A 24,830-nucleotide genomic window follows, 5' to 3' on the forward strand; every position below is an offset into this window, starting at 1 on the left:
AGTTTTATTTTTGGTTTCCTCATTTATTCTAAACACTTCACTTCTTTTTTGGTATTTGCCCTCACCTTCTTTCTCTGACTTCCTGCTTCCAGATGCTACTTCCTCTCTCCACTTCCTTCTCTCTCCAGTTTCCCAGTAACCCCTTAAAAACCCTGTCAATTTCAACCCTCCTTACCTCAGCATTTGCAGCAGGGCGCTCATCCCATGTTACTTCTGTCTAGCTTTAATATTTTTTTCTCTCTTTCTTCCCAGCCCCACTCAATCATCCAAACCCTTCTTTCACAAACATCTCTTATCTCTCCAGGCACTGATTTCACCAAAATATCATCCTTTGCTTTTCTTCTCTAACCCTCCTTCCCCCCTTTTTGATCTCCAAGGACTGACTATTCTCTGACTATCCTCCTCATCCGCTCACTTTGCCCTGGTTGTCTCCCGTTGTCTTTCTCTATCCTGTTTTTTAATAACATGTCAGAGCTTAACCTCTTCCCCCTTGTTTTCCCTCAGGTGTGTTTGGACTTTAACCGCCACCCCTCCTCCTCCTCCTCTTCTAGATCCCCACCTCTTCCTTGCCGCTTCTCTGCTCCACCGCTTAGAGTTGTTTGATTTTTTTTACTTTTTTTACTTCTGTTTTTATTAACCATAAATGTAACTTGTTTCATTAGGCCTAAGCTCATCAAGCACTGACCTTTACTGCTACGCACCTCTTAGCACACATCACATGCTGCCCTGCAGTCTTCCCTCTTTTTAGAGCGCCTGCATCCCTCTTGAAGTCTAACACCCGACTTCCATGCACCTTATCACATCAGCTTACAGCTATCACTCCTCTTACCTCATCCAGCATCCTTGTTATTTGCTGATATGGCCTTTTTATCAAACCTCCTCCCCTCCCATTCAGGTACACCTCTTCTCCGGCTCTATCTTTCTCCCCTTACTTCTCCCACCCTCTGTCTCTCTCCACGTCTCCCCTTTCCCCTCCTTATCTCACTAGTGTGTATGTGTGTGTGTGTCTCCCCTCGTCCCTGTTCCCTCCCTGCCTTCCTGCTGTCCTCCAGGTACGTTTGCTGTACTGCTCCCAGGAGGAGGCTGAGCTGGTTTTCCGAGCTGCCTGGGCCGCAGGTCAAGCCGGAGCCTCGCACATGTGGTTTGCTGTGGGACCAGCCCTCTCCGGTTTGGGCATGGAAAACCTGCCCCGGGCTTTATTTGCTGTACGGCCTCAGGGCTGGAGGGACGAGCCCCGCCGAAGGATCGCTCGCGGTGTGTCGGTGCTGACTCATGGGGCAGTGGCAATGCGAAAGGAATACGGAACCACGGGCGGGCCAAACTTTGTCACCAACTGCATGACGGATGCCAATCAGACCCAGAGGCTGCGAGGCAGGATGAGGTGAGAGAGATATCGGGGAAAGAGTGAAGCTCTAGAGAAATGAGGAGGGAAGGAGGAGAAATATTAGGTTGGAGGGTAAAACACAGCTGGCAAGCTCCAGACAAAATCTTTGAAATAGGAAGGAACAGAAATAGAGATGGAACATGGTTTAGTCTATGAAAGGAGGTCTGGTTCTTCGCCAGAATGAGCTGGAAGATATATGGGTGGAGCTGGTAAATTCAGTGTCAGAGAGCAGGCACAAAAGGGATATCTGTCACAGTCTGGCGAGGGCAGACTGTATGAATTGAAAAAGGACCCAAAACGCAGACGCCAAGGAACAGGGAACAGAACTTGAAATGTTAACAAAAGGCGAGCCGTTTAATAAGGCTAGTAGAAGAGGTACAAACAAAGGGCAAGGCAAACTGAAGCAAAATTAACACAAACCTAAACTGGGGAATCTAAACAAGCAATAAGAAAAACCTAGGCAAGAAACTTGGAAGCATGGCATGGGAAACATGGCGTGGACAACAGACGACCTGACCATCACACACTGAAAACAGAGGACTTAAATACACAGGAGGTGATTAGGGGAAGTGGAGACACATGAGGAAACAGCTGGCACACATGAACATAATGACGTCACAGTGGGAGAGTAAAACTGAACATGATGAACACAGAACACCAGACCTCTTCACAATAAAACAGGAAACATAATGAGACATAGACATGACAACCCGAACTTGACAACGTAAGACACAGACATGAAACGCATGAAGAGCAGGGGAGATTTAACATGGTTGGAAACACGAGGGGAAAATAATAACTAGAAACACTTAGGCATAATAATACAAACTTGATAACATAAGACACGCAGCATGAAACACGAAGGGTGAGGGGAAGCTTAAATACAGGGGAAGAAAACACAAGGAGTCTAATAACCAAATGAACTTAGATAACCTAATGAACAAAATAAACTCAAACTTAAAACGCTGGGTCAAAAGACCCAGGACCATGACAATATCTGAATTTGGAGCTGGCTATCATCCATGCAAAATAGATGTTGTTGGTGCGTGTAGTTGTGAGTTGGCGAAATTACCACAGCATCTGTAGCAAGCAGACCATGTCTCATGTATATTAATGAACTAGCTTTAATATATTCCTCGTAGGCTGTACAAACGCACAAGCAGCACACTCTTAACAGGTATCTCAGGTGGCTGTGGTTACCCCGGTTCATATATAACACCAGTCATTCTCACTCTATGTGCACATTGAACACAATATTGTATGGAGAGAGTACTCTAAGTAGTTTTCAAACATGAAATTGATTAGTTTATTTGCTGTAATTTTTTTGTAAATGATCCTCAGCACAAACGGTGAGGCAATTATTGGGAAATGATTAATGGATTCTCCTCTGTTTGTTTATAAATTATGTCTAGGAACAGAGCAGAAAGATGTTTTCGTTTCTATTTTTTTTGCACTGCTACCTGCTGTTCACTGTCTGCAACTACAAGCTGCTGTTCCATATGAAGCTTTCTGTCATGCATTACAGAAAAAAAAAAGAAAAGCTCTCATATTTTGTGTTTTGAAGCCAGCAAGATGACATAAGGAGACAATTAGAAAGCCTGTCCTGCGTGATTACCAGACAAACTATAGAGCCCGCAGCCGATGCCGAGAGCAGCAGTTGTTTGACTTCAAAGATCCTGACAATTCTGTGTGTCTGATCATTCGTCTGTACATTTGATTAACAGACAAGCCCTGACTGTCACCACAGAGGATCTGTGATTTAGTTTCAAGTGAGAGCAGGGCAGGCATTCTGTTGCATCAAACACAAGTGACGTTTCTTTTCTCCTCATATCTTTAAGATGAATGTTAATTCATTCGCTGATATTATGCGCTTTCTGTCCTCTCCCCTTCTGCCGCTCTTCAATGCAGATATTTCAGCAACATCACGCTTGGTGGTCGAGATTACTCTTTTAATAGTGACGGTTACCTGGCCAACCCCTTCCTGGACGTCATCTCGTGGACACCTGGACGTGGATGGGAAGATGTAAGGACATGACATAACTTCTTTGAATCTTTTATTTGCAGATTTATTGAGGTGTAAAAGGATAATTAGTTTTTTGTTGACAGTCTTGAGACGACAAGTAGGGAACAAAACAAAAGCTCTTAGCTGCTGACCCCCAGAGCAACCTTTTTTTGCTGATTTGAGCAAAATGAATAATATCTCTACAGTATGCGAGCAAGTAGAAGAGATTCATGTTCGAGTAATAGGCACATAAACTTGACAGTGAAGATATGCAGGTCACAAAGGTGCATGCTCATGTGAAATTCAGGATTTCGCTGTTGGTGCCTCAGGAGAGAGAAGCTGGCTGCTGCTGCTGACCATCTGACTGCGCTTTGTGAATGTGCACACTTGCTGTACTCTGCCTGTTTGGTTAATGCTGCTTATTCAGTTCATTTCATGGTTACAGTGCATTCACGTAATACCACAAACAAGATTGCACACACACACACACGCACGAACGGACACACTTATTACTCTGTAATGATCGGAGCATTGACAAACATCTAATCATCCTCAAGTTTGATGATTATAATTTTTTGAATTCACCTATTAAGCAAAACATGCACGCTCTCCAGCTTCTAAAATGAAATTTCCTGCTTTTTTTTATATATATATATCACTTTAAACTGAACATTTCTCATGTTTTTTTGTTTGGTTTTCTTTGGTTTGACCAATAAGCAACAATGGCCTCCCCCCATGACCACAGGGAGGCCATATTATTTGATAATTTTACTGAAATTGCTTCAAAAGGCACCAATAGAGCTCCAGTTTAGCGACTTGAATTAGCTGTTTTGAAGTTGTTGGAAAGGGGCATGGAAACATATCGCCATGGGAGTTTATGAGGATTGACTTGAGTGGCCGCTGGTGGCAAAGGTTTTATTCTTGGACTCTAAAGGAGCAGTGTTGCATGATTCATGTTTCAAAATAATCCCTATTTATCTTCAACATGGTCTGCAGTCCCACAGTTCATCCACTGTCTGAAACAAGCTGCTTTAGCTCCCTTTCCTTTAAGCCATCGTTCTGTTTGCCCCATAAAGAACAGACACTGATGAGCACCACCTCGTTCACTTGCTGGTGTGTCGGCTCGGGAAACAAACTGTAAACCTACCAAAAAATACCAATTCCATTCCACAAAAAACTGTAACTTTGCAAATCCGTTCCCAGCTGTTAGTTTATATTTGAGCATGAATCTAATGAAAATTAAGATTGGACTGCAGCAAAAACATTTCAGTATTTAATCATGAGCTCCTTTTTTGGAATAAATAAATGGACTCACCTGACACTTTATTAGTTACATCTTTCTGGTGCCAGGTGTGTTGGCTCTTGAACTGTTTTAATACTTTGTGGCATAGATTCATCAAAGTGCTGGAACCATTTCTCTGAGATTTTGCTTCATGTTATGATGATGTTGCTGCAGATTGGATGTGCATTCATGAGCTCACATTCCTATTGGATTGAGATCGTCATATTCAAGAATCTACTTTGGAGATTATTTAAGCTTTGGGACGTAGCTTGTTATCAGAAGATGGGCACACTGTGCTCCCCATGGTCAGCAACAATACTCAGGTAGGCTGTGGTGTTTAAATGATCCTCAGTTGGCGTCCAACCCTTGCCAAGAGAGTATCCCCTATATTCTCACACCACCAAAGGCCTGAACCATTGGTACAAGGCAGGATGGGTCCAATGCTTTCATGTTGTTTATGCCAAATTGTGACGCTACCACCCAAACGTGGCAATCAAAACTCATCAGAGCAGTCTTCTATTGTCTAATTTTGATGAGAATGTGTAAATTGTAGCGTCACTTTCCTGTTGTTAGCTGACAGGAGTGGTCTTCTGCTGCTGTAGCCCATCTGCTCCAAGGTTCAGTCTGTTGTATCTTCAGATGTGCTGTTCTGCATATTTTGGTTGTAGCAAGTAGGTACTTGAGTTACTGTTGCCTTCCTATTAGCCCGAAGCAGTTTGGCCATTCTCCTCTGACCTCTGGCATCAACGAGGTATTTTCACCCAGAGAACTGCTGCTCACTGGATATATTTTCTCTTTTTTTGGACTATTCTCTGTAAACCCTAGAGATGTTTGTGTGGGAAATCCCAGTAGATGAGCAGTTTCTGCTCACCAGCCTTTCTGGCACCAACAACCATGACACATTCAAAGTCACTCAAGTCACTTTTCTTCCTCATTCTGATGCTTAGTTTAAATTTCAGCAGGTCGTCTCGACCATGCCTACGTCCCTAAATGCACTGAGATACTGTCATGTGATTGGCTGATTAGATATTTGCAGGAGTTGTTGAGCTAGTGTACCCTAATAAAGTGGATAGTGAGTGTATGTAGCTGATGACTGATGTTTCTATGTGTCTGCATACGATCATACTTGAGATTGAACATTTTTATACACGTAGTAACAGCTGCAATTATGGAATTATCAGAATTATAAGGTTCAGTAAAGCTACACTGAAATATTCCCATTGTTTTTACAGAAAGTATATTAACAGGCTATTCAGTATGATCATTAAGATCAACATTTCAGTGATATGTTAATTATATCTCGCCATTCTCACTCACTATTCCCCTAGATGAAACGCTTTGTCTTTTATCTTTAATGAAGCTAAAATCCAGCTGTATACTGAGCTTTGTGAACAAACAAAGCTCAGTATACAGTCTGTGCAACTTTTGTCTGTTGATGGCCTTAAAAAAAGAAACGACATCTTAAGTTAAATGTAAAGTATTCTAGCTGATGAATTATTTTTTTTATTTATTTATTTTTTTTGCTTAACCTCCAAAACTCATGAGTACTTCAGAGCGGTGAACAAACTTTTCAAGTTAGACTAGAACTGTGTGCCCGACAGGAGTGTAATTAAAATATCCTCAATCTTTAATGTCATCCAGGTTCTAGAGTAGAAGAAATTGACTGTTTAGAGCAATCCTAATAGTGTTTATATATGTGTAAATTTATATATGTATAAGAGAAAATAAGTAGAACTATAAGAGAATTTTATTCAAATGAAAATGCAGTTAAACATGTTTATTTACTTTATTCTTTGTCCATTCACAGAAATCGATTTTTTGATGTTGTTTAGACTAATAGTTGCTGATTTGTTTTTTGTTTTTTTCTAAAATAAAGTGAAAATCAGACTTAAATAGTCCTGAAGGTTTCTGGGCTTCATCTGCATCTGATTGTAGCCTCACCATTGTTTTGTGTGCACATCTACCGAGCACCTGTACGCCTGGCGTGTCATGCATATTCTATAAAACAGCATTTGTTCAGGAATCCTTAATACGAAGCCTTGTCACCTGTTGGGGATGTTTTCCCTTTAATGCGCTGGGATTTTCCCCTCGTCAGTGTCAGAGGAGAGAGAGCGAGGCTCATTTTCACACACACACACACACACCTGCCTTTCTTTCCCACACTGCACATGCATAAAGACACAAAAATCTCAGAACATTAATTCTGCGACTGGATTCAATTCTGCACAAATACAAACAGCAATGCACCAACATACGCTTACACACAACCACAAATACACACATTGGTGGTTCTCAGCCTCCTGCTGGTTTTAACAGCCCACCAGAGTCCAGTCTCAGCATGTCGTAACATGCTGACTCCTGCCATATCCCTCAAATCCCTTTCAATTAGAAGCTCCTGCGCTGGTCCTTCGACTCTGTGCAAACGCAGGGTGCGAAACTCGCCCACATACACACATGCTTAGAGCTCACATGCAGACATCTACATATGTGCACACAAATGAGAGAGCATAGAGTATGCCTACACCCTTCTTGCACAATCCTTATTACACACACACACACACACCCTCAATAAGGATAAGACGCCTGCATCTGCCTATTATGCACATCCACGCTGTTGGCTCTCCCTGAATATTTAATGTTCTCTTTACAATGACTGCACCATTACCTAGAGCATGGGAGCACCCAGCTTAGTACGCTGAAACACTGCAGACTAGTACTGAAGGTTGTCCAGCTTTTGCGCGGCTCGTTTCACATATGAGAAAAGCACAGAGAGACAGATTACTAGAATGAACCTTTATTAATGACAATCAGAACTGCTAAAGAAGAAGGTTTGAGTTTAAAGTGGCTCCCAGTTCCCGAACTTATGAATATATTCAGCAATTTTCATTTTTTACGTTTTTTGGCTGGTCTTTTTCGGACATTTGCGCTTTTGCCTTTTGGGGATGTTTCTTGTAGAAAGTAATGTGTTCTCCCATAAGCTTTGTCTGTTTTCTCTGCGTTTCCTGAGTGTGTTTTGATTGAACGTCTGCTGTGGAGCCTTGGTCGAAGTGCTGTCGAAATACAGTCATTGTTGTCACCGCCTCCTCTTCTCTGCCAGTGCTCGCATTATACAGACAGGAAGGCGGCACAAAGCTGTCAAACTTTACAGTACTGGCCTGCTAAAGCACTCACATTTTCATTTCTTATCTTTTTTTATGTGACTGTGTGTGTGTGTGTGTGTGTGTGTGTGTGTGTGTGTGTGTGTGTGTGTGTGTGTGTGTGTGTGTGTGTGTGCACGTGTGTGTATGTGTGTGCATTTAACGGCATATCTTCTTGTTTGTGCATGTGTTTACAGTTTCCATGTGCACTTTCTATTATGTTGTGTCTTTTTCACTTGTCACGACACTGTGATGTGACTTTTATTGGGTGATCACGCCGAGAATTGTCAAGAGAGGCCGGTAGAGGAAGTTTCACAAATAAACTCACTGTTCCTGGGTGTGGTTCATCCTTGTGCTGCTTAAGAAGTGTGAATATCCCAGGCACCCAGGCAGAGGCATCCAGTCCATCCCGGCTGCATTGCTATAAATAATGCTAAGAGAAGGAGACAACGATGATACTAGTGAAAAGATGCTTGATAGACATTTTCAGATCGATAGAGGACAGAACAATCTGGTCTCATAGCTTCATGTAAGATTATCAAAACAAAAATAAAATGTTAGGGCCAGTTTTTTTTAAATTAAAAAAAGTCAAATGAAAGCATAACTTTGGCTCCAGGCTGTTAAATGTCCAAAATGTCTATGGATTTAAGCTCAGCACAGTTAGCCCCATCTCAGTAAAGCCCTCCTTCTATTTGAAACTTAATGGCACCTCTGATTGAAGTCAAGTTTTTAACCTTGTTCATATGGTGTTTTATTTAGTCATTCATTTATTTTTGGTAGTCGGATCATGAGTAAAATAAATAAATAAAAAATCCAGTCAGAGTTGAGGCTGGACATGCAACAAACCGATCGAAACCAGTCCTGTGAACTTGCTGCATCTGGCTAATTTATCAGAGCAAAGTTTGTATAACATCAGAAAGACACTATATTAACTGATAAATGACATCGTGAAGGGTGATACTGGGCATTAAGGGCATGTGTGAGTCTTCTGCTCACCACAAGTGTCTCACCTGTCCTCCTCCTATGCTCTGCTTTACAAACAGACAACAGACACACAAGGAATGTAGCAGAGAAAAGACAGGTGAAGTAAGGATAACGTTACTTAAGTCGTCAACAAGCTTCCCAAGAAGAGTTAATCCATCAAAATGCTTTATTTGTGATTGCAAACTTGTTTAGTTTTAACACTAAGCCTTAGCATCATGTAGTGTACTCCTGGAACTGGATGCAAACCTTGGTTTTGTCTTTCCTCTGAAACACAGAAACAACATGTGCTTTGGACATCCTGATTTATAAATTAAGCACATTTTACTCTACTAAACAACTCTAACAAAAAATGGACTTTGGCTGTGTAAACCACGATGTATTTAATAAGAGAATTTGTAAGGCAGATGCAGAGGGTGAGTGGAGAGGGTCTGCAGGCAGTTAGCTGAGGAATGATGTTAATTAAATAAGTTAAAAGCACAGAGTTGCATCTAAGGCATTTTAAGACATGAAGGCTTTATTTTCAGGGGTGAAATGAAATTTGTCATTTTAATGAACAGAGGTGAGTTTTGGCAGATTTAATCAATGCCAGGAGATGGATTTTAATTGGTTCATTCTACTCAGAACCATTACCATGAATAATGTTCTTATTTAGTTTAATGTCTGATTTGACAAACATATGTGAGTAACAGCTGCACCCTTTGCACAACCACAGATTGGCCACATGACAGTGAATATTAAAGGCTCGGTTTTCTAAAACAGAGTGAGTAAGCGCAGCATCCAAGTTATTAACAGTAAATATGATTACAGCCTTTTACAAAGTGCTACCTTTATGACCCCCTTTAAGATTCAGTTTTTATTGAGACTGTCAAACAGATCTTCATTGTAGCTGCAATCATCTGGTGCCACTATTTTGTGTGGTTGCTGCATTGGATTGTTTTTTCTGTCTTTTTTTTCTATTTATGTAATACAAGGATTTCAGAAAACATCCAAGCTAACAAAAACTACAGATATAAGTGTATTTAATAAACATGTCTCTGTTGAAGGGCTTTCTGAGATCGTTTTTATGCTCTGCCCTTTGGTTGTGATAGGTACTCTATTACTTCATACAAGCATACATACAGTTAGGTCCATAATTTGTTGGACAGAGATAACTTCTGCAAACCACAGCAGTGGATCCAGCCATCGATATGTGATGGAAGTGGAGACTTTGAGCTTTAATTCAAGGGGTTTTTGTGAAGAACACTGGGCAGAGTGGACCCAATCGCAGGACTTAGAGTGGTGAACTCGAGTGCATTTATTAACAGTGAATTAACTGTGATACATACAGATAGTGATCAGCAAGTTCTCTATAGAACTTGGCTGCCAGCATGCAGTTGAGTCCTATAGAGTCTTGCTAATGACCTACTAATTTTATTCAGGTGTGTTGCAGCAGGGACACGTTTAAAAGTTTCAGGACACCAGCCCTCGAGGACTGGAGTTTGACACCCCTGATATAGAGGCTTCTGAGGACAACGCTGGGAGAACGTTGCCCATAGTGAGACTCTGAAGCGAATGTTTGAAAGAGACATTCTGGTTTTTATTCCAGTCTATGTTTGGGTTATGGCATCTCGACCAGGTGTGACTAACTTCGAGAGGAGTGAGAGGGGCCTCAAGAAGACAGACAAAGTTGTTTTGAGTTGTTGCCAGAGAGAATGAGAGGATGATTTAAGATGATTTCTGCTGGAAACATGAGCCTGAACATGAGGTAGGGTTGAGCCATTTCACTGCTCGCTCGCCAGTATCCCTACTACTACTTGCGAGCGTGGTCTTTTGGGCACACAGGACAGGCATAAATGAAATGTCCTTTCACTCCAAAATAAAGGCACTCGCCAGCTGAGAGCTGTTCTGCGAGGGAGAGTCGGCCTGTGCAAGTTGCACGGGTTGTTCCTCATTGTTTTCACTAACACTCCATTCCTGGCAGCAGGTGCGTTCAGCCAGAGGCAAACCGCAATGAGTCCCGTCCATGAACACAGACACAGAAACTCAAGCACGAGGAGAAACAGGAGGACTGAGGGGGACAGTTTTACAAACATTTTGCATTAATTTTTTAGCAGTTACAGCCATTTTTATATAAAATGAATTGTTGACTGTTTTTAATACTTGGGGAAAAAACCCAGTAGATTCTCAACATTTTTATCAAAACTCTATAGTAAGTGTTCACATAAAATTATATTTGTAGTACCACCTGTGCCTTTAGACACTTTTATAATGAACTAGTCTCTTTCAATAGTAGTTCTCACAAACTACTGAATGTAAAGGCGCCATCTTGTTAAAACACAGCTAGAGTTCAGCTTCTTGCTGTAAAAAAAAACTTTTTTTTTTACAAACCTCTCTACCACATGTGCTCAACTGTTGACCTGCAGAAGAAGAACGCCACCTACGTTACTGTTACTGTGCCGCGTGCATAATTGTGAGCATTTATTTTAGTCTGGAGGTAAATATTATAAACTTCAGATAGCGTATTATTTCTTTCTTTTAAAAAATTTTTTTTTTAAATGGCATATTATTTCTAAGCCCCTCAGCCAATACTTATTTTTGACCAACATTTCAGTATGATTTTTTGTTGTGTTTGTGTTTGTTTTTTAAATATTAAGGTGCTCTAAAAACCACTGCTGAGAAAAGACATGCAGAAACTATTTTACTGTGAATTAGTCTGTGTGTGGAAATGTGACCGTTTGGTCCTAAAACACTGCAGTCCGCTCTGCTCACTGTTAAAAACAACGTGGCTGTGTGTGTGTACCAATATGTGCACCTCAATGTGCGTAACTTGTACTGGGATTCTTCCTCTGTGATCAAGTTACCAGTATGATTGAGGACGACAAATATATGGGACTGGGATCTAATAATAATTTGCAGTTAATTATGCCTCAATGAATAGTCCCAATTTTTTGCCCTCTAAAAGAGAACAACAAATACATGGACAGCCACAAAAACATCTCTGTTCAGTTGGAAAATCAACACTGCCCCCCTTTAGTAAATACCAGCAGCAGCTTTTTAAACAGCTGTAGCGCAGACCATTATTAAATCTCGTCTTAAACTGCATAAACAGTATTTTCTGAATGAGAAGTCCTTTCCATGCCCCTCCTCAAGCCAGCTAGACATCAGAGAGATATCTCGGGAAAGTCCAGGAAAGAAGCAAAGCAGACCAATAACTGGAAGTTAATAACAATTCATGATCTGACAGGAATGAAACTCGGTCGTGAATTTCAGAGAAAGGTACAGCCACAGTGTTCAGTCAGACACTGAAAACTTCACAGTGCTACTGGGAAACGTCCACAGGTGCATAAAACACAGCCTAACAGAAATACTCTGAATTTCTAATGCAGATTATATGCACATGGACACACATAAATTTATAAAGTAAATGGGAAAGAGAGTGAGTCTAACAAAGTTCTCTGAAATATTTTGTTACTTGTTAAGGTTAATTCAACCCTCCTGGCCAATCAGAATCCAGACTTAATTTGAGATAACTCATGAATGAACTGGAATACTGCCATCTTACACCTCTTGCTTCTCTGCCAAGGTCACACATTTTTATCAGCCTTTCAACCAGATGCCCAGATACAAGATTAAAATCAGCCCTTGCTTCCAACTTTCTTGCAGATCGGTGAAAAAGACAACCCCAGAAATGGGCCTGAAAAAAGCCTTAAAGATAGCAGCGGTTTGAGCCAAATTATCTTCTGAGATTAGTGAACATTCTGTTTCCAAAAATGGTTACACAAACTGATTCTGTTACACATTTGGAAAACGCTCGTTGGAATTACTTGAAACATTAATCCAAGTTAATTTAGCTATTACTTTCTAACAAGTCTTGAGACAATGTGAATATGACCTGTCTAAGTTTTTTCTAATGCTTTTTAATCTATATGGGAAAGATTACGTGCTTATTTATCATTACAACTAAAGGTCATTTGCACTAGAGTACTGCACTTCCTCTAATGTTTCTCTTGTCTGTTCCCCTAGGTAGGCTGGTGGGAGAATGGCGTGCTGAGGTTACGGTACCCAGCCTGGTCCCGCTACGGGCCATTCCTTAAACCACCCGATGATGCCCAGCACCTGCGTGTTGTCACACTGGAAGAAAGGCCATTTGTCATTGTAGAGCTTGCAGACCCTGCATCTGGAACCTGCATCCGTGACTCAGTTCCCTGCAGACGACCCCTTAATGCCAGGTTTGAAAGCCTTGAAAGGAAGAGGGAGAAATGTAAAAGAAATAACTCACGTATTTTATTATGTATGTGATGTGATTATCTTTTCCATACCTTATTTTTGGACACTTTCATTTCAAAGATGGTGGTACTTTGGGAAAAGAAATAACGGAGGGTAATCTAATTGAAAGGAGTACTAGAGACTGCTTTATTTACTAGTGTTTGGAATGGAGTTCCTAAGCTCTCATGATGCCATCCAATTGAGGTGACATCAGTCACCTATCAAAACTGTGGTCTCTTCACTCCCTGGCCGTAATCAATAACAGACTGCTCTCCAGAGGATCAGTGGAATGACTCAGGGGTCTGGAATCAGATATGACCATAGTGGAGCTTTATGGTTCATCAGCTTCTGAAGGAATGACAGCACCTATCCTGCACAGGTCGATCAAACCTGTCAACAAGTGCTTGGCCACAGTACTCCGTTTTTGTGACCATATCCAACTGTCTTCCTTTCCTTTCCTTACCTTTCCTTAAAGATTTTCACCTTTAAAGTTTTACTATGATTATTTTTTGCTATTATCTTTTACTCTCTATGCTGTGTCTTTTTCATAGTGCCATCCATGAGGGTGTGGCTCCAATGAAGCAGTGCTGCAAGGGTTTCTGCATTGACATCCTCAAGAGATTGGCCAAAATAGTCGGCTTCACCTACGATCTTTACTTAGTGACCAATGGGAAACATGGGAAGAAAATTGATGGGGTTTGGAACGGCATGATTGGAGAGGCAAGTCTTTGTGAGTGTGTGTGTCTGTAAGCCCGTGGAAGCTCCCGGTTCTGCCTGTCTGCCTTTGTGAGCAATGTGTTCTCAATGTCGCTCCCGTATCACTTGTGCATGTGTGAAAAGGGTGTATGTGTGTGTGTGTGTGTGCCTCTGCATATTTGAGTTGCATTTTCGGTCAAGTAGTAGCATTCCTCAGTGTGTGGTCTCGCGTCCTGGGTGACCAGTTAAACGCTAAGTGTCACATCAATCGCTGTGAGAGTTATGGCCACTTAACCACTGCTAGCAATCAGACAGCTGTCATTTATTACACACTGCAGCAGGCGTGCACACACACACACACACACACACACACACACACACACACACACACACACACACACACACACACACACACACACACACACACACACAAAACAGAACGCATACTGTATTAGAGAGAAAATAACTCACGGTTAAACAAATTAGAAGGACAAGCATAATGTGTAACACATGCAGTGAGCTCACTCTCCTACAAACGCGTCCCGACAGTGTGTTATCTGCAGAGACACATCCTTAGTCACAAACGCGCACACACAAACACACACTCTGTCAGATACCCCCTAGCTGGTAGTCCTTGATATTTTCGTGGTAATATAGTTCATCATCCACCATCAAGTAAAGATACAGAGATGCTGGCAAGAAAATGAAAAAAAAAAAAAAAGAAGCATGCACAGACAGACAGAAAAGCATGCACACATCCTCACACACCAGCCGAGATCGATACGGGAGCTGCTGTTTCATTGAAGCGCCCTGCTGTTTCTATCTTTGTCCCAGAGGGAACTTGCCAAACGCCAGTTGTCACAGGTTCCAAAACAGTTCCACTGCGCTCTCCTGCTCTATCATTTATAACTTGAGCCCGTCTGTCGAATCTATTTTTTACATGCAAAAGGGCAAGCGAATTTTGTTTTCTCAAACTAATGTCTGTCTTTTGATCAGATGTTCCAAAGCCGGCCATTCTTTGATCAGGTAATCCAGAGACTTGGCAAAGTTGAGAGGAGGGTGCTTTGCTTTCCACTTCGCTTCATTTTTCTGCTGATTTGCTCTGAAGAGCGAATGTGCCATGTCTAATGTAGATTAACATTTCACTCATACAATCAGCGGACACAGCGGTTTTCAGGTTTTTGCTAGATGGTGGCAGGGTTGAGAAGCGTCCTAACTCATTTTGTATGCTAAAGGGATGCTGAAGAGACACGTGTTCAGTATTTGTACAAGACCGAGTTTCTCATGCAGGCAAGTTTAATGATGTACAAAGGGTCAAGGTGTGACTTGTCAGCACCTTACCTGAAAACCTTCTGGACTGAAAAGGATGGGCTTTGTCTAGCTGTAACAGGTACACGATTTACTCATAATTACAGCCGATTTATTTCTTAGCGGTGCTGTTTGTCCCCCTTTAGGTGGTGTACAAGCGGGCGGATATGGCCATTGGCTCGCTGACTATCAATGAGGAGAGGTCAGAAGTTGTGGATTTCTCCGTGCCCTTTGTGGAGACGGGGATCAGTGTCATGGTCTCCCGTAGCAATGGGACTGTATCGCCATCAGCTTTCTTAGGTAAGAGGCTGTGTTTGTGGGCGGCGTGTAGCTGATGTACAGAATCTAATCTAATTGTGGAGCGCTGAGTTTGCATAACACGCCCCAGCCTTTGGTTGCTAGTTCTTTACATCAAGATTAGCCATTAGTTTTTCTTAGGTTCACGTCTTCTTAACTTTTACTTTCACTCCGTCAGCAGACTCCAGGCTCCAGCGGGAGAATAGTGTTATGGGCCTATAGACTGCATTGAGATGATTGTAAAAAAAAAAAAAAAGAAGAAGAAAGAGAAGAGAGTGTGTTTATGGGCTTTTGGAGAATATATTTGCTCCAGTGGTTTTTATTTCTCTGCATATATAGTCTCCATTATGGGCTAGATTTATGAAACATTCTTGTTTCTTATACTGATAATGACAGTTACAGTAATTTAATAATGCAATAAGAGTACAAAAAAGTGCATCTTTTTGTTTTTTTCCACAGAGCCCTACAGTCCAGCGGTGTGGGTGATGATGTTTGTCATGTGCCTGACCGTCGTGGCTGTGACTGTCTTTATTTTTGAGTTCTTCAGCCCCGTAGGCTACAACCGCAGTCTCCAGACCGGCAAGAGTGAGTGATGAGTCCAAGCTGTCTGTGTTTAATGCATCTCTGTGAAGTCCATCACTGTTGCCAAATGGATCAAAAGAAGAAACATTAAACACACTCCTGGAAAACTGGTTCAAAAAAAAAAAAAAATCTTAGTCACAATGATCTTATGAAAGCATCTGATTGTTTTTTTTGTTTTTCGCTGTCTCGTTAGTTAGCTGTTGCATTAGATGGGGAAAAAATCGATGTGTATTTTGAATCAGCTGCCATGAATCTTTAGCTGTGAGTGTAGCAAAGAGGAAATTATACCTACAGTATACTGAACTCCTTCCAAGTATTCTCAATACCGAAGAAGCCATTTATTATTCAGCAGCATAGTTTGTACCCCTGTGATATTCAGTATGCCTGATGCCTTGGTCCAATACCCAGCCTGGCTCGCCTCTTTTACTGCATGATTGCTGTGTTCTACATAAATTTACTCCTCTGTCATCCTCCCATATATCCCTCTTATTCACTCTCGCCTCTCTTCTTCCTGCCTCCTTTATTCCCGCTGTGTAAAGGCAGGAGTGTTTGAGTCCTTTTGAATAGTGTTTTTGCACCAGGTGGTTTGTTTGATCGTGTAGCAAATGAATTGATATCTGCCATCTACGTAACGTATAGGCGCCACCTTATGAGGTTTGTTGTCAAAAGAAAATCTGCAAGGTTTCCTTTTTCATATGCTCCGAGGCTGTTTTTCATTCAGACGCGTTTAATCTGAGTCAGCCACGTCATTTACAGATGCCTGTGAATACACTTGTGCTGAGTACTGGCTGGATCACTTCCTAGAAGTAAATATAGTGTTACAACTGCTCTTTTTAAACTGAAAGATCTTCTTTTTAATTTCTTCTTTTCTTCCTTATCTTTCTGGACAGAGGCTGGAGGGTCTACTTTCACTATAGGAAAGTCTGTCTGGCTTTTGTGGGCCATTGTCTTTAACAACTCTGTGCCAGTGGAGAACCCAAGAGGAACCACAAGCAAGATCATGGTGCTGATTTGGGCCTTCTTTGCTGTCATTTTTCTGGCCTCCTACACTGCTAACCTGGCTGCCTTCATGATCCAGGAGGAGTACATTGACACAGTGTCAGGCCTCTCGGACAAGAAGGTACTTCATGGCTTGAATACTGATTAAGCAGAAAAAGCAGAAGGAGAATTAAAGTCTTAGAGTGAGCTAAATCCCATGCATTTGAATGTTAAATTGATTAAAGCACAGGAATTTAGAAATGAATAAAATCTCATTTAACAGAACTCAATTACCACAGTTCTCGAATACTTAAAAGACAGTCCTAAATACTAATTTAAGTCCACAGACTGCTCTCTTTTCAAAGATTTGACTGTGCATGGAGTGTTGTAAGTTAGTCTGGAGAGTGGACAGAAATAGGTCAGACAGATTGGTGCACAGCCTGGTGTGTCTCATGCCCCTTTCGTCTCCCTCCCTCGTCTCCCTTTGCTCTGCTAGTTTCAGCATCCCGAGGAGCAGTACCCACCTCTGAAGTTTGGCACGGTGCCCAACGGTAGCACAGAAAAAAACATCCGCTCCAACTACCCAGACATGCACCAGTACATGGGAAAATACAACCAGAAAGGAGTGGAGGATGCCATACTGAACCTCAAAACCGGGTCTGTCTGCCATGAACCTTTACCTTTGTCTTACTCCACTCCTCTCTCACTCCTTCATCCATCCGTAACTGCCTATCTAAATAGAGTAGCAGGGACTTTGGGTAAAAGGAGGTGCGCAGCCTGTCCATCACAGGGTTAACGTGGAACGACACATCCACACCTGCAGCCAATTAAAAATCACTCACATGCTTGTCTTTGGGCTGTAAAAGGAAACCAGAGTACCTTAAGAAAACCCGCACATGTGCAGATACCCCACTCAACAAGCAGACTGGAACCCAGAGCCTTCGTTTTGTGAAGTGACATCCACTGGGCCAACATGTATATTGTATATTTGTCACACTACATATTTGAGATCATCAGACAAAGTTTAATATGGGCAAAGACAACCCAAGTCGATGCAAAATTCAGTTTTTGAATAAAGATTTAATTTCTTAAGTGATTTTTCAGCCTACCTCATTTTGTCAGAGAGGCTGAACTTAAAGGATTTCTTGATTCAACAGGTCTAGCAGTTATCAGGCCTGGGTGTGGCTAGTGAAATCCAATCCAGCTTTCTAAATATGTGGTTAATCACAGCTATTTTTATAATTTAACAAGGGAGGAAATTACTTTTCCACAGAAGCTCAGGCAGGTTTGAATCACTTTTTTCTCCGATTCAAAAAAGCACTGTGTCACAATCTAAAGAAACAGCTGGGAAACAAAGTCACTGACATCTATCAGTCTGTAAAGGATTGCACCACCATTTCTAACCACTGCGAACCACAGTGAGAGCCATTATCCACAAATGGAGAAAACCTGGAATGGTGGTAAAGCTTCAATGGTGAAAAATGGCATCTGTGTGAGAGATCCTAGCAAAAACTACTGTTTGAAAAATATTCTGTGGACTGATGAAGAAAAAGTTAAACTTTCTGGAAGGCTTGTATCCTGTTATATCTGGTGTAAAACTAACACAGCATTTCATAAAAAGAACATCACACCAACATTCAGGCATGGTGGTGGGAGTGTGATGGTCTGAGGCTGCTTTGTTGCTTCAGGACGACTTGCTGTCATTGAAAGAACCACAAAATCCTGAAGGAAAATATAAGGCACACTTAGATTATGCAGCAGGAGAATAATGGGAAACACACTAGCAAATCAACCTCTGAATACCTCAGAAAAAGGTTTTGTTGTGGCCCAGTCAAAGTCCAGACTTAAATCAGATTGAGATGCTTTGGCACAACCTTAAATCCTTCCAGTGTGGCTGAATGAAAACACTTCTATAAAGAAGAGTGGGCCAACGTTCCTCCACAGTGAAGTGAAAGACTCATTGCCAGTTATCGCAAACTCTTGATTGCATTTCTTGCTGCCAAAGGTGGCACAACCAGTTATCAGGTTTAGGAGGCAATTACTTTTTCACACAGGGCCAGGTAGACTTGGATGGCTTTTTTCCCTTAATAAATGAAAACCTCCATTTTGTGTTTATTCAGGTTATCTTTGTCTAATGTGATATTGTGCTAAATATTGTCTAAAATTAAAATGAGTTGGATGCTCTGAAACATTTAAATATGCTAAATATGCAAAAAATAAGCAAAGATGAAGGGGGTAAATACTTGCCCGGTATACTTAACTTGATTTTCTCGATCTTTTTCACTGCACTTAGATTAAGCTTAGATATATATTATATAATGAAAATATTCTACCACATGGGATATTCAGCAGCTGTTGTTTATCTTTAAATCTCACAAAAAAAAAAGGCCAAATCAGTTTGTTTCCTCAAGACGATAAAAAACAAACCAAGCTTTTTTTTCTCCAATTAGTGAAATCTTTTAGTTAATGTTATGTCAGGATCATAGAAAGCATGGAAGGCAGGAGACCAGCAGCAAGATCCTTTACAGAGCAAAACAGGCATCAGTAGCCATGGATGACATTTATTAATTCAGAATGTCACGAGTGGCATGAAATGGAGGAGGTGGTTTGCAAAGTGGTTTGCAGAGAAAGCAGCACTTCTGTGCAGGTTGAAGCATCTCAGATAGCGTGTCCCAAATTTGCCAGTGAGATGTGCAGCAGGCCAAACAGCTGTGCTATCAGCTGATGGGAGTTTGAGCTGGAATCAGTGGCCTGCGTTTGCATAAATGCAGGTTCCTCCTTGACCTGGGAAGCTGCAGTTGACATTCAACAAATCCGTGTGTTTGAAACGCCTCTGGCACGTTTGTTTGCGTCGGACGGAATGGAAATAGTTGCAGCAATGAACGACAGCAGATGTGGCCCGCTGTCACTGTTTGCTCCGGGTTTTTAATGTTCTCAGTCTCACACCAGCAGGCCATCACACACTCATTCTTTTCAACTCCAGCTAACGTTTCACATCTTTTGTCACACTTCATGCTTTCCCGCAAAGAGTCTCTCACCTTTACTCTTTCCCTTTCTCTCTCCACCTTTGCCGCTATCTCCACCCACGCACGCAGTGCAAACAGCATTTCCCTCTTCAGTTTCTAGTAGAATCTCTATCACCCGTCATGTGTTGGATAATCCCAGTTTACTTTATCCTAAGCTTCTGTCACCCCCCCTCCCCCATCAGCCCCCACTGAATCTTGCCTTGACACCACAATTATAACTCAGTGTTAACATGCAAAAGAATGAGGAACACCTGCTTTTCTCCAGCAGCTTTCTCTTCTGCTCCTCGGTACTTATCTTTCCCTTCTCCTCTTCATCTGCCCTCCTATGTCGCCATGTCTTTTCTTTCTCCTCCTTTTTTTTTTTGGTCCATTCTTTCCCCTCCCAGTGTGCTTTCTCAGTGTGTCTGTATTTAAACTTTATAATCCTCATCACTCTCTAGCTCTATCCCATGTCTGAAGTGTGTAAATCTCTCCCCCCTCTCTCTCACTCCCTGTCACAACGCTCTCCGCACCGTATAAATCCCCATCCTCCTCGTCCCCTCCGCTGCCTCCACCACCATCCCGCTCCCTCTTACCCACACATCTTTTCCTGATCTCTGCCTTATTTTATTCTCCTTGTGTTTTCACTCTTTCCGCCGAACCTGCTTTACTATTCCACTCTTCTTCCCTTTTCTTGTCATGATTTAACTTTTTATGCCCTCTCTATCATTCTGTGCACCTGTCTGCTATATATTTTTGCACCCTAACTCCCTTCCCAGGTACATTGCGGCGCTATACCTTTATATCCCCTCTCTTGCCTCAGTCAGTCTCTCCATCCCTTTGCTCTTGTCTCCCATTAAATGATGAATGAATTCTCCCTTCATCCCTTTACAGGAAACTGGATGCCTTTATTTATGACGCTGCAGTACTGAACTATATGGCTCGGAAGGACGAAGGTTGTAAGGTGAGGACTTTTTACTCACACGTATGTGCATGCGGCATGCATTCACCTCGGTGGGTTTCTCAAGTTCTGCTCGTTGTCCTCTCTTTCAAGGTGATGACCATAGGCTCGGGGAAGGTTTTTGCCACCACAGGCTACGGTATCGCCCTGCACAAAAACTCACGCTGGAAACGTCCTCTTGACCTGGCCCTGCTGCAGCTGGTGGGAGATGGTGAGGACTGTGAGGAGGGGAGGGGTTCAGATGAAAATAATTAGGACAATGCAGGAGCAAAGAGAAGGTTACAGTAAAAATGAAAAGGATAGAGAAACGAGCCACAGAGTAGCACAAGAGTGTGGGGTGGATGGAGGACCCAGGGGGTAGATGAATGAGAGGATGTGGAGTGGTGGACGGGGGGAGTGTAAGGTGTGTGGAGAGGCTGAAGGCTCTAAGGTGTTTTGATTGTGACACAGGGAATAAGAGTGCGTAGGAGAGGGCCGATGGCACTTTTAAAGAGGTTTGCACATCTCTTTATTGGCCAGAGGAGAGGAGGAGAAACAACAGAGCAAGAAGAAAATTGTTTTGTTTGTTTGTTTCTTAGCAAAAATGACTTGATTGTGTTGATGTCTGCCTCCCCCACTGTCTCGCTACTCTCGTACAAACCTGTCTGAATTTCTCTGGCTTTCCTTTTCTCCCTGTTTGAAAAGCTAACAGAAAAAAAAAAGATTTACTTGTGTGAGTCACTGTTGTAAAAAAAAAAAAAAAAAGAAAGTCACAACTTGTGTGGTGGTGACAGATTTATACCTATTGCAGATTAGCTGAAACTGACATACAAAGTGAGGAAGTGTGGCAAAAAAGTGAAAAGAAACACCTGAAAATGCTCTGAATAGGAAAGTAAAACGAGGTATAAAAAACAACTATCATTAAATAGAGATGTTATTAGTGCGCTTTGTCTACTTTACACACTCGTGATTAGCACATGAGAATCTGTTTTTAGTCGTCGGTACACTAATGCTTGATTGTCATTTTACACAGTCCGCCACACACGTTTATTGTCTCAGTCGGATGCCGCTTGTTTGGCTTTTTCTCGTGTTTTAAATCAGCTTTGCTTATGGCGTGGCGGACAAAGCCCTTTAGCTGTTTCTGGCATGCAGACGCTTTAGCTGCTTACACACTGATAATGCCAATTTGGTGCCAAGATCTATTAAATAAGACTGGCGTCTGGAGCTGAATAGCTGGACCTGGAAAAGGATGCGAGTGTGTGTGTGTGTGTGTGTGTGTTAGCTAGAAAAATAGGGAGCCCAGACAGCCTTGACATGCAGTGTTTGTCATTTCTTTTAATTCTTGATAGATTTCCTTGTCCTTGCTTATGTTCATTGTAGCACAAACCCTTAACAGCTGTGCACGCTGGATGGATCTAGTTACAGGGTGGTGTTGAATGTTGAGAATTGTAGTTGTAGGAAGGCATTATTGGAGTGGATTACTAAGGAAGAGGATTAGTTTGTTTGGATGCGGAGAGCAGCAGGGGGTGGGGGGTTGGGGGGCTCGCATTCAGCGTGCCCTCAAAGGCTGCATCTCAACAATCGCCCTGCGGCTCAAGGACTCAGCGTCGCACCTTCAGCGGGGCTAAGTCGTGTCACAGTGTTACATCATTATTGTACCATGCTGTGTTTGAGTGCTATCATTTTTTTTACAACTGAATTAGAGGATAGCAGAGCACCCGAGATACTTTCCACTGCTTTCTCCAATGTGAGCACATTGTTCTCCTTGTTGTCACCTCTTGTGATTCATACCACAGCTTTAAGAGCTGGTCCATTGATCTCACTACAACGTTTTTTCGTGATAAATCAAAACTGCTGAGTAACAAGATTTCCCTTTCCCCTTCTTATCAGATCCACTCCTGTATTTTGCATAGTATCATGATTTTGATTCTAATAATATATTATTCAGTGAGTAGATATTAAAAATGTGAGAAGCTGGGTTTTTAGCTCTTGGCTGGCAGATTTTTAATTTTTTTCCCCCCAGAAATCTTGCAATGAATGCAGAGAGGTTTGTCATGTTGCGATAAAAGCATGGGATTGTACGGGTCATGGTTTGCTGCTCAACAGCTGTGGAGCTCAGTGTCTCTGGACATGTCTGGCATGATGCCCCATCTGGCACAGTGCAAAATGCAAATGTACACTTGCACATTTACATATGCACACTCGCCCACACACTTAGACACACACACACAAATACGTTTTTCTCTTATTAAATAATGTCTTTGTGGTGCGCTGCCAGCTCCGTGTTTGCAGTCTCGCCAGCTCTACCTGACCTGACCTGCCAGAAACGACATAGGTAAAGTGTGGATTTGACACACCTGTCAGATTTGGCAGACCTGAGCTGGCTGTGACTTAGAGGCAGAGACAACCGCCATCATAAAGGTCTAAGGGAGAGAAGAAACATGCACATTGAAAAAAGAGTCCAATTCATGAGGGAGACGAAGAAGCACAAGATGAATCACTCGGAGTCAAATGGCAGCGGAGCCAGGAAATGAGAGCGAGAGATCGGAGAAAGCATTCAGCTGAGACTTGTGAAGTACAGGACACTTGTGGGACTACCTGTTTATCTGCACCCTCAAGTAAGATATTTGATGTTTCCAAATCGGGCTCCTGTTTGGACACACAACTGCCACTGAAGGTCAATAATTCCAATGAATTCTCCACAGTGGGGACTACATTATAGAGTTAAAAACAGACATTGTGTCTAAAAAAGTGTGAGCATAAGATAAGACAGTGAGTTGTTACCTTAAACTGCCAGCGGGCTGCAGTAGCAGTGTGTCCATCTGTTGATGTAGCTGGACGCTACGGCCTGTTGGCTGATGATGTTCTACAGGAGACACATTAACCAGTTCACACAGATGACTGCATCAGCTTCATCTAAGCTACGCGAGCAGGGCTAATGATGGCACAAATGAAAAGGCAAAAGGTTGAGTTTTCGAAGAGAAGTGCAGTGTTACGACTAGATGTGTGACTTGTCAGCTTTTAAACTCTGCTCTTGCTTTTCATTTGAAATAGTTCAGAGAGTGCAGTGTGCAGTGAAGGCAACTTCATACCTGGTTATCGCAGCACTGCTCATCGGGCCGTTGTTATTAGTGCGACAGAAAGCTCTCATTATGACTTCTGTTAGTCATGATATAACTCTAACATGAATCATGCGCCGCATCTTGTAAATGATCAGCACTATGGTTACACCAGTAACCCCTGTAGCCAGTCACACATTTAGCCTGGAAACTCAGATTTGTTAAGAAAAGATATAGTTATGGGTAAAAAGTTGGTTCTCGGTTGGTTATTAGATGGGGATCTTAAAACCCCCAGAGCTTACCACCTGGGTGAGGATCCTGACCATCCCTCCAGCACAATTAACTGATTATGATCTTCTCTCCCCATCTCTGCCATTTTCTATCAAATCTCTCTCTTCACATTTTTCCTCTTTTTCTCTCCTCCCATCCTCTTCAAGCTGAGGAGCGTTCCACTGTTTGTCATGATGACACAATCTCACACAGCCCTCCATCTCTGTTTTCCTTCTTGCAGCCCTCTCTAACTCTGTCTGTCTCATTCTCCCTGACACGTTCGTGGACGGAGAGAGAATGCCGTTCCTCCTCTCTCTTTCTAAGGCTCCCTCATTACCGCTCTTACACTTTTCCATGCTCGCTCAACCTATCCAGCCATCTCACTGTGGCTCCTGGTCTCTCTTCTCTTCTCCTCATTTACTCTGGGTTACAATGTTGAGATTAGGTTGTCGATGCCATTTTGCTTCTCAGTGCTTCTTCATTGTTTTGGACCCTCTCCCCCTCTCTGTCTCAGTCCCCTTTCTCTTTGTTGTTTTGGACTCTGTTCTTTGTATTGCTGACCTCTGACCTTGAAGTGTCACCTTGGATAATGGGCAAAAAACAAGCCTACAGACCTGTACTTCAGTGCTTATCTATCTATCTATCTATCTATCTATCTATC

General features: G+C 42.2%; 1 protein-coding gene across 1 annotated transcript in view; it reads left to right on the forward strand.

Moving 5' to 3' along the window:
• The window catches only part of grin2db (glutamate receptor, ionotropic, N-methyl D-aspartate 2D, b), a 53,824-nt gene that overhangs the window by 20,046 nt on the left and 8,948 nt on the right, over positions 1-24,830 (forward strand). Inside the window, exons 5-14 of the mRNA XM_085423157.1 lie at positions 1,053-1,381; positions 3,293-3,407; positions 12,792-12,997; positions 13,586-13,754; positions 15,185-15,338; positions 15,795-15,920; positions 16,808-17,037; positions 17,392-17,552; positions 20,795-20,864; positions 20,955-21,072. Coding sequence (XP_085279283.1) covers positions 1,053-1,381; positions 3,293-3,407; positions 12,792-12,997; positions 13,586-13,754; positions 15,185-15,338; positions 15,795-15,920; positions 16,808-17,037; positions 17,392-17,552; positions 20,795-20,864; positions 20,955-21,072 — 1,678 coding nt within the window. The remainder of the gene's footprint in view (positions 1-1,052; positions 1,382-3,292; positions 3,408-12,791; positions 12,998-13,585; positions 13,755-15,184; positions 15,339-15,794; positions 15,921-16,807; positions 17,038-17,391; positions 17,553-20,794; positions 20,865-20,954; positions 21,073-24,830) is intronic.

The sequence above is a fragment of the Rhamphochromis longiceps genome, linkage group LG11 (assembly GCF_057381845.1).
Source record: "Rhamphochromis longiceps isolate RC_006_pf linkage group LG11, R_longiceps_female_GT1.1, whole genome shotgun sequence".
NCBI lineage: Eukaryota > Metazoa > Chordata > Actinopteri > Cichliformes > Cichlidae > Rhamphochromis > Rhamphochromis longiceps.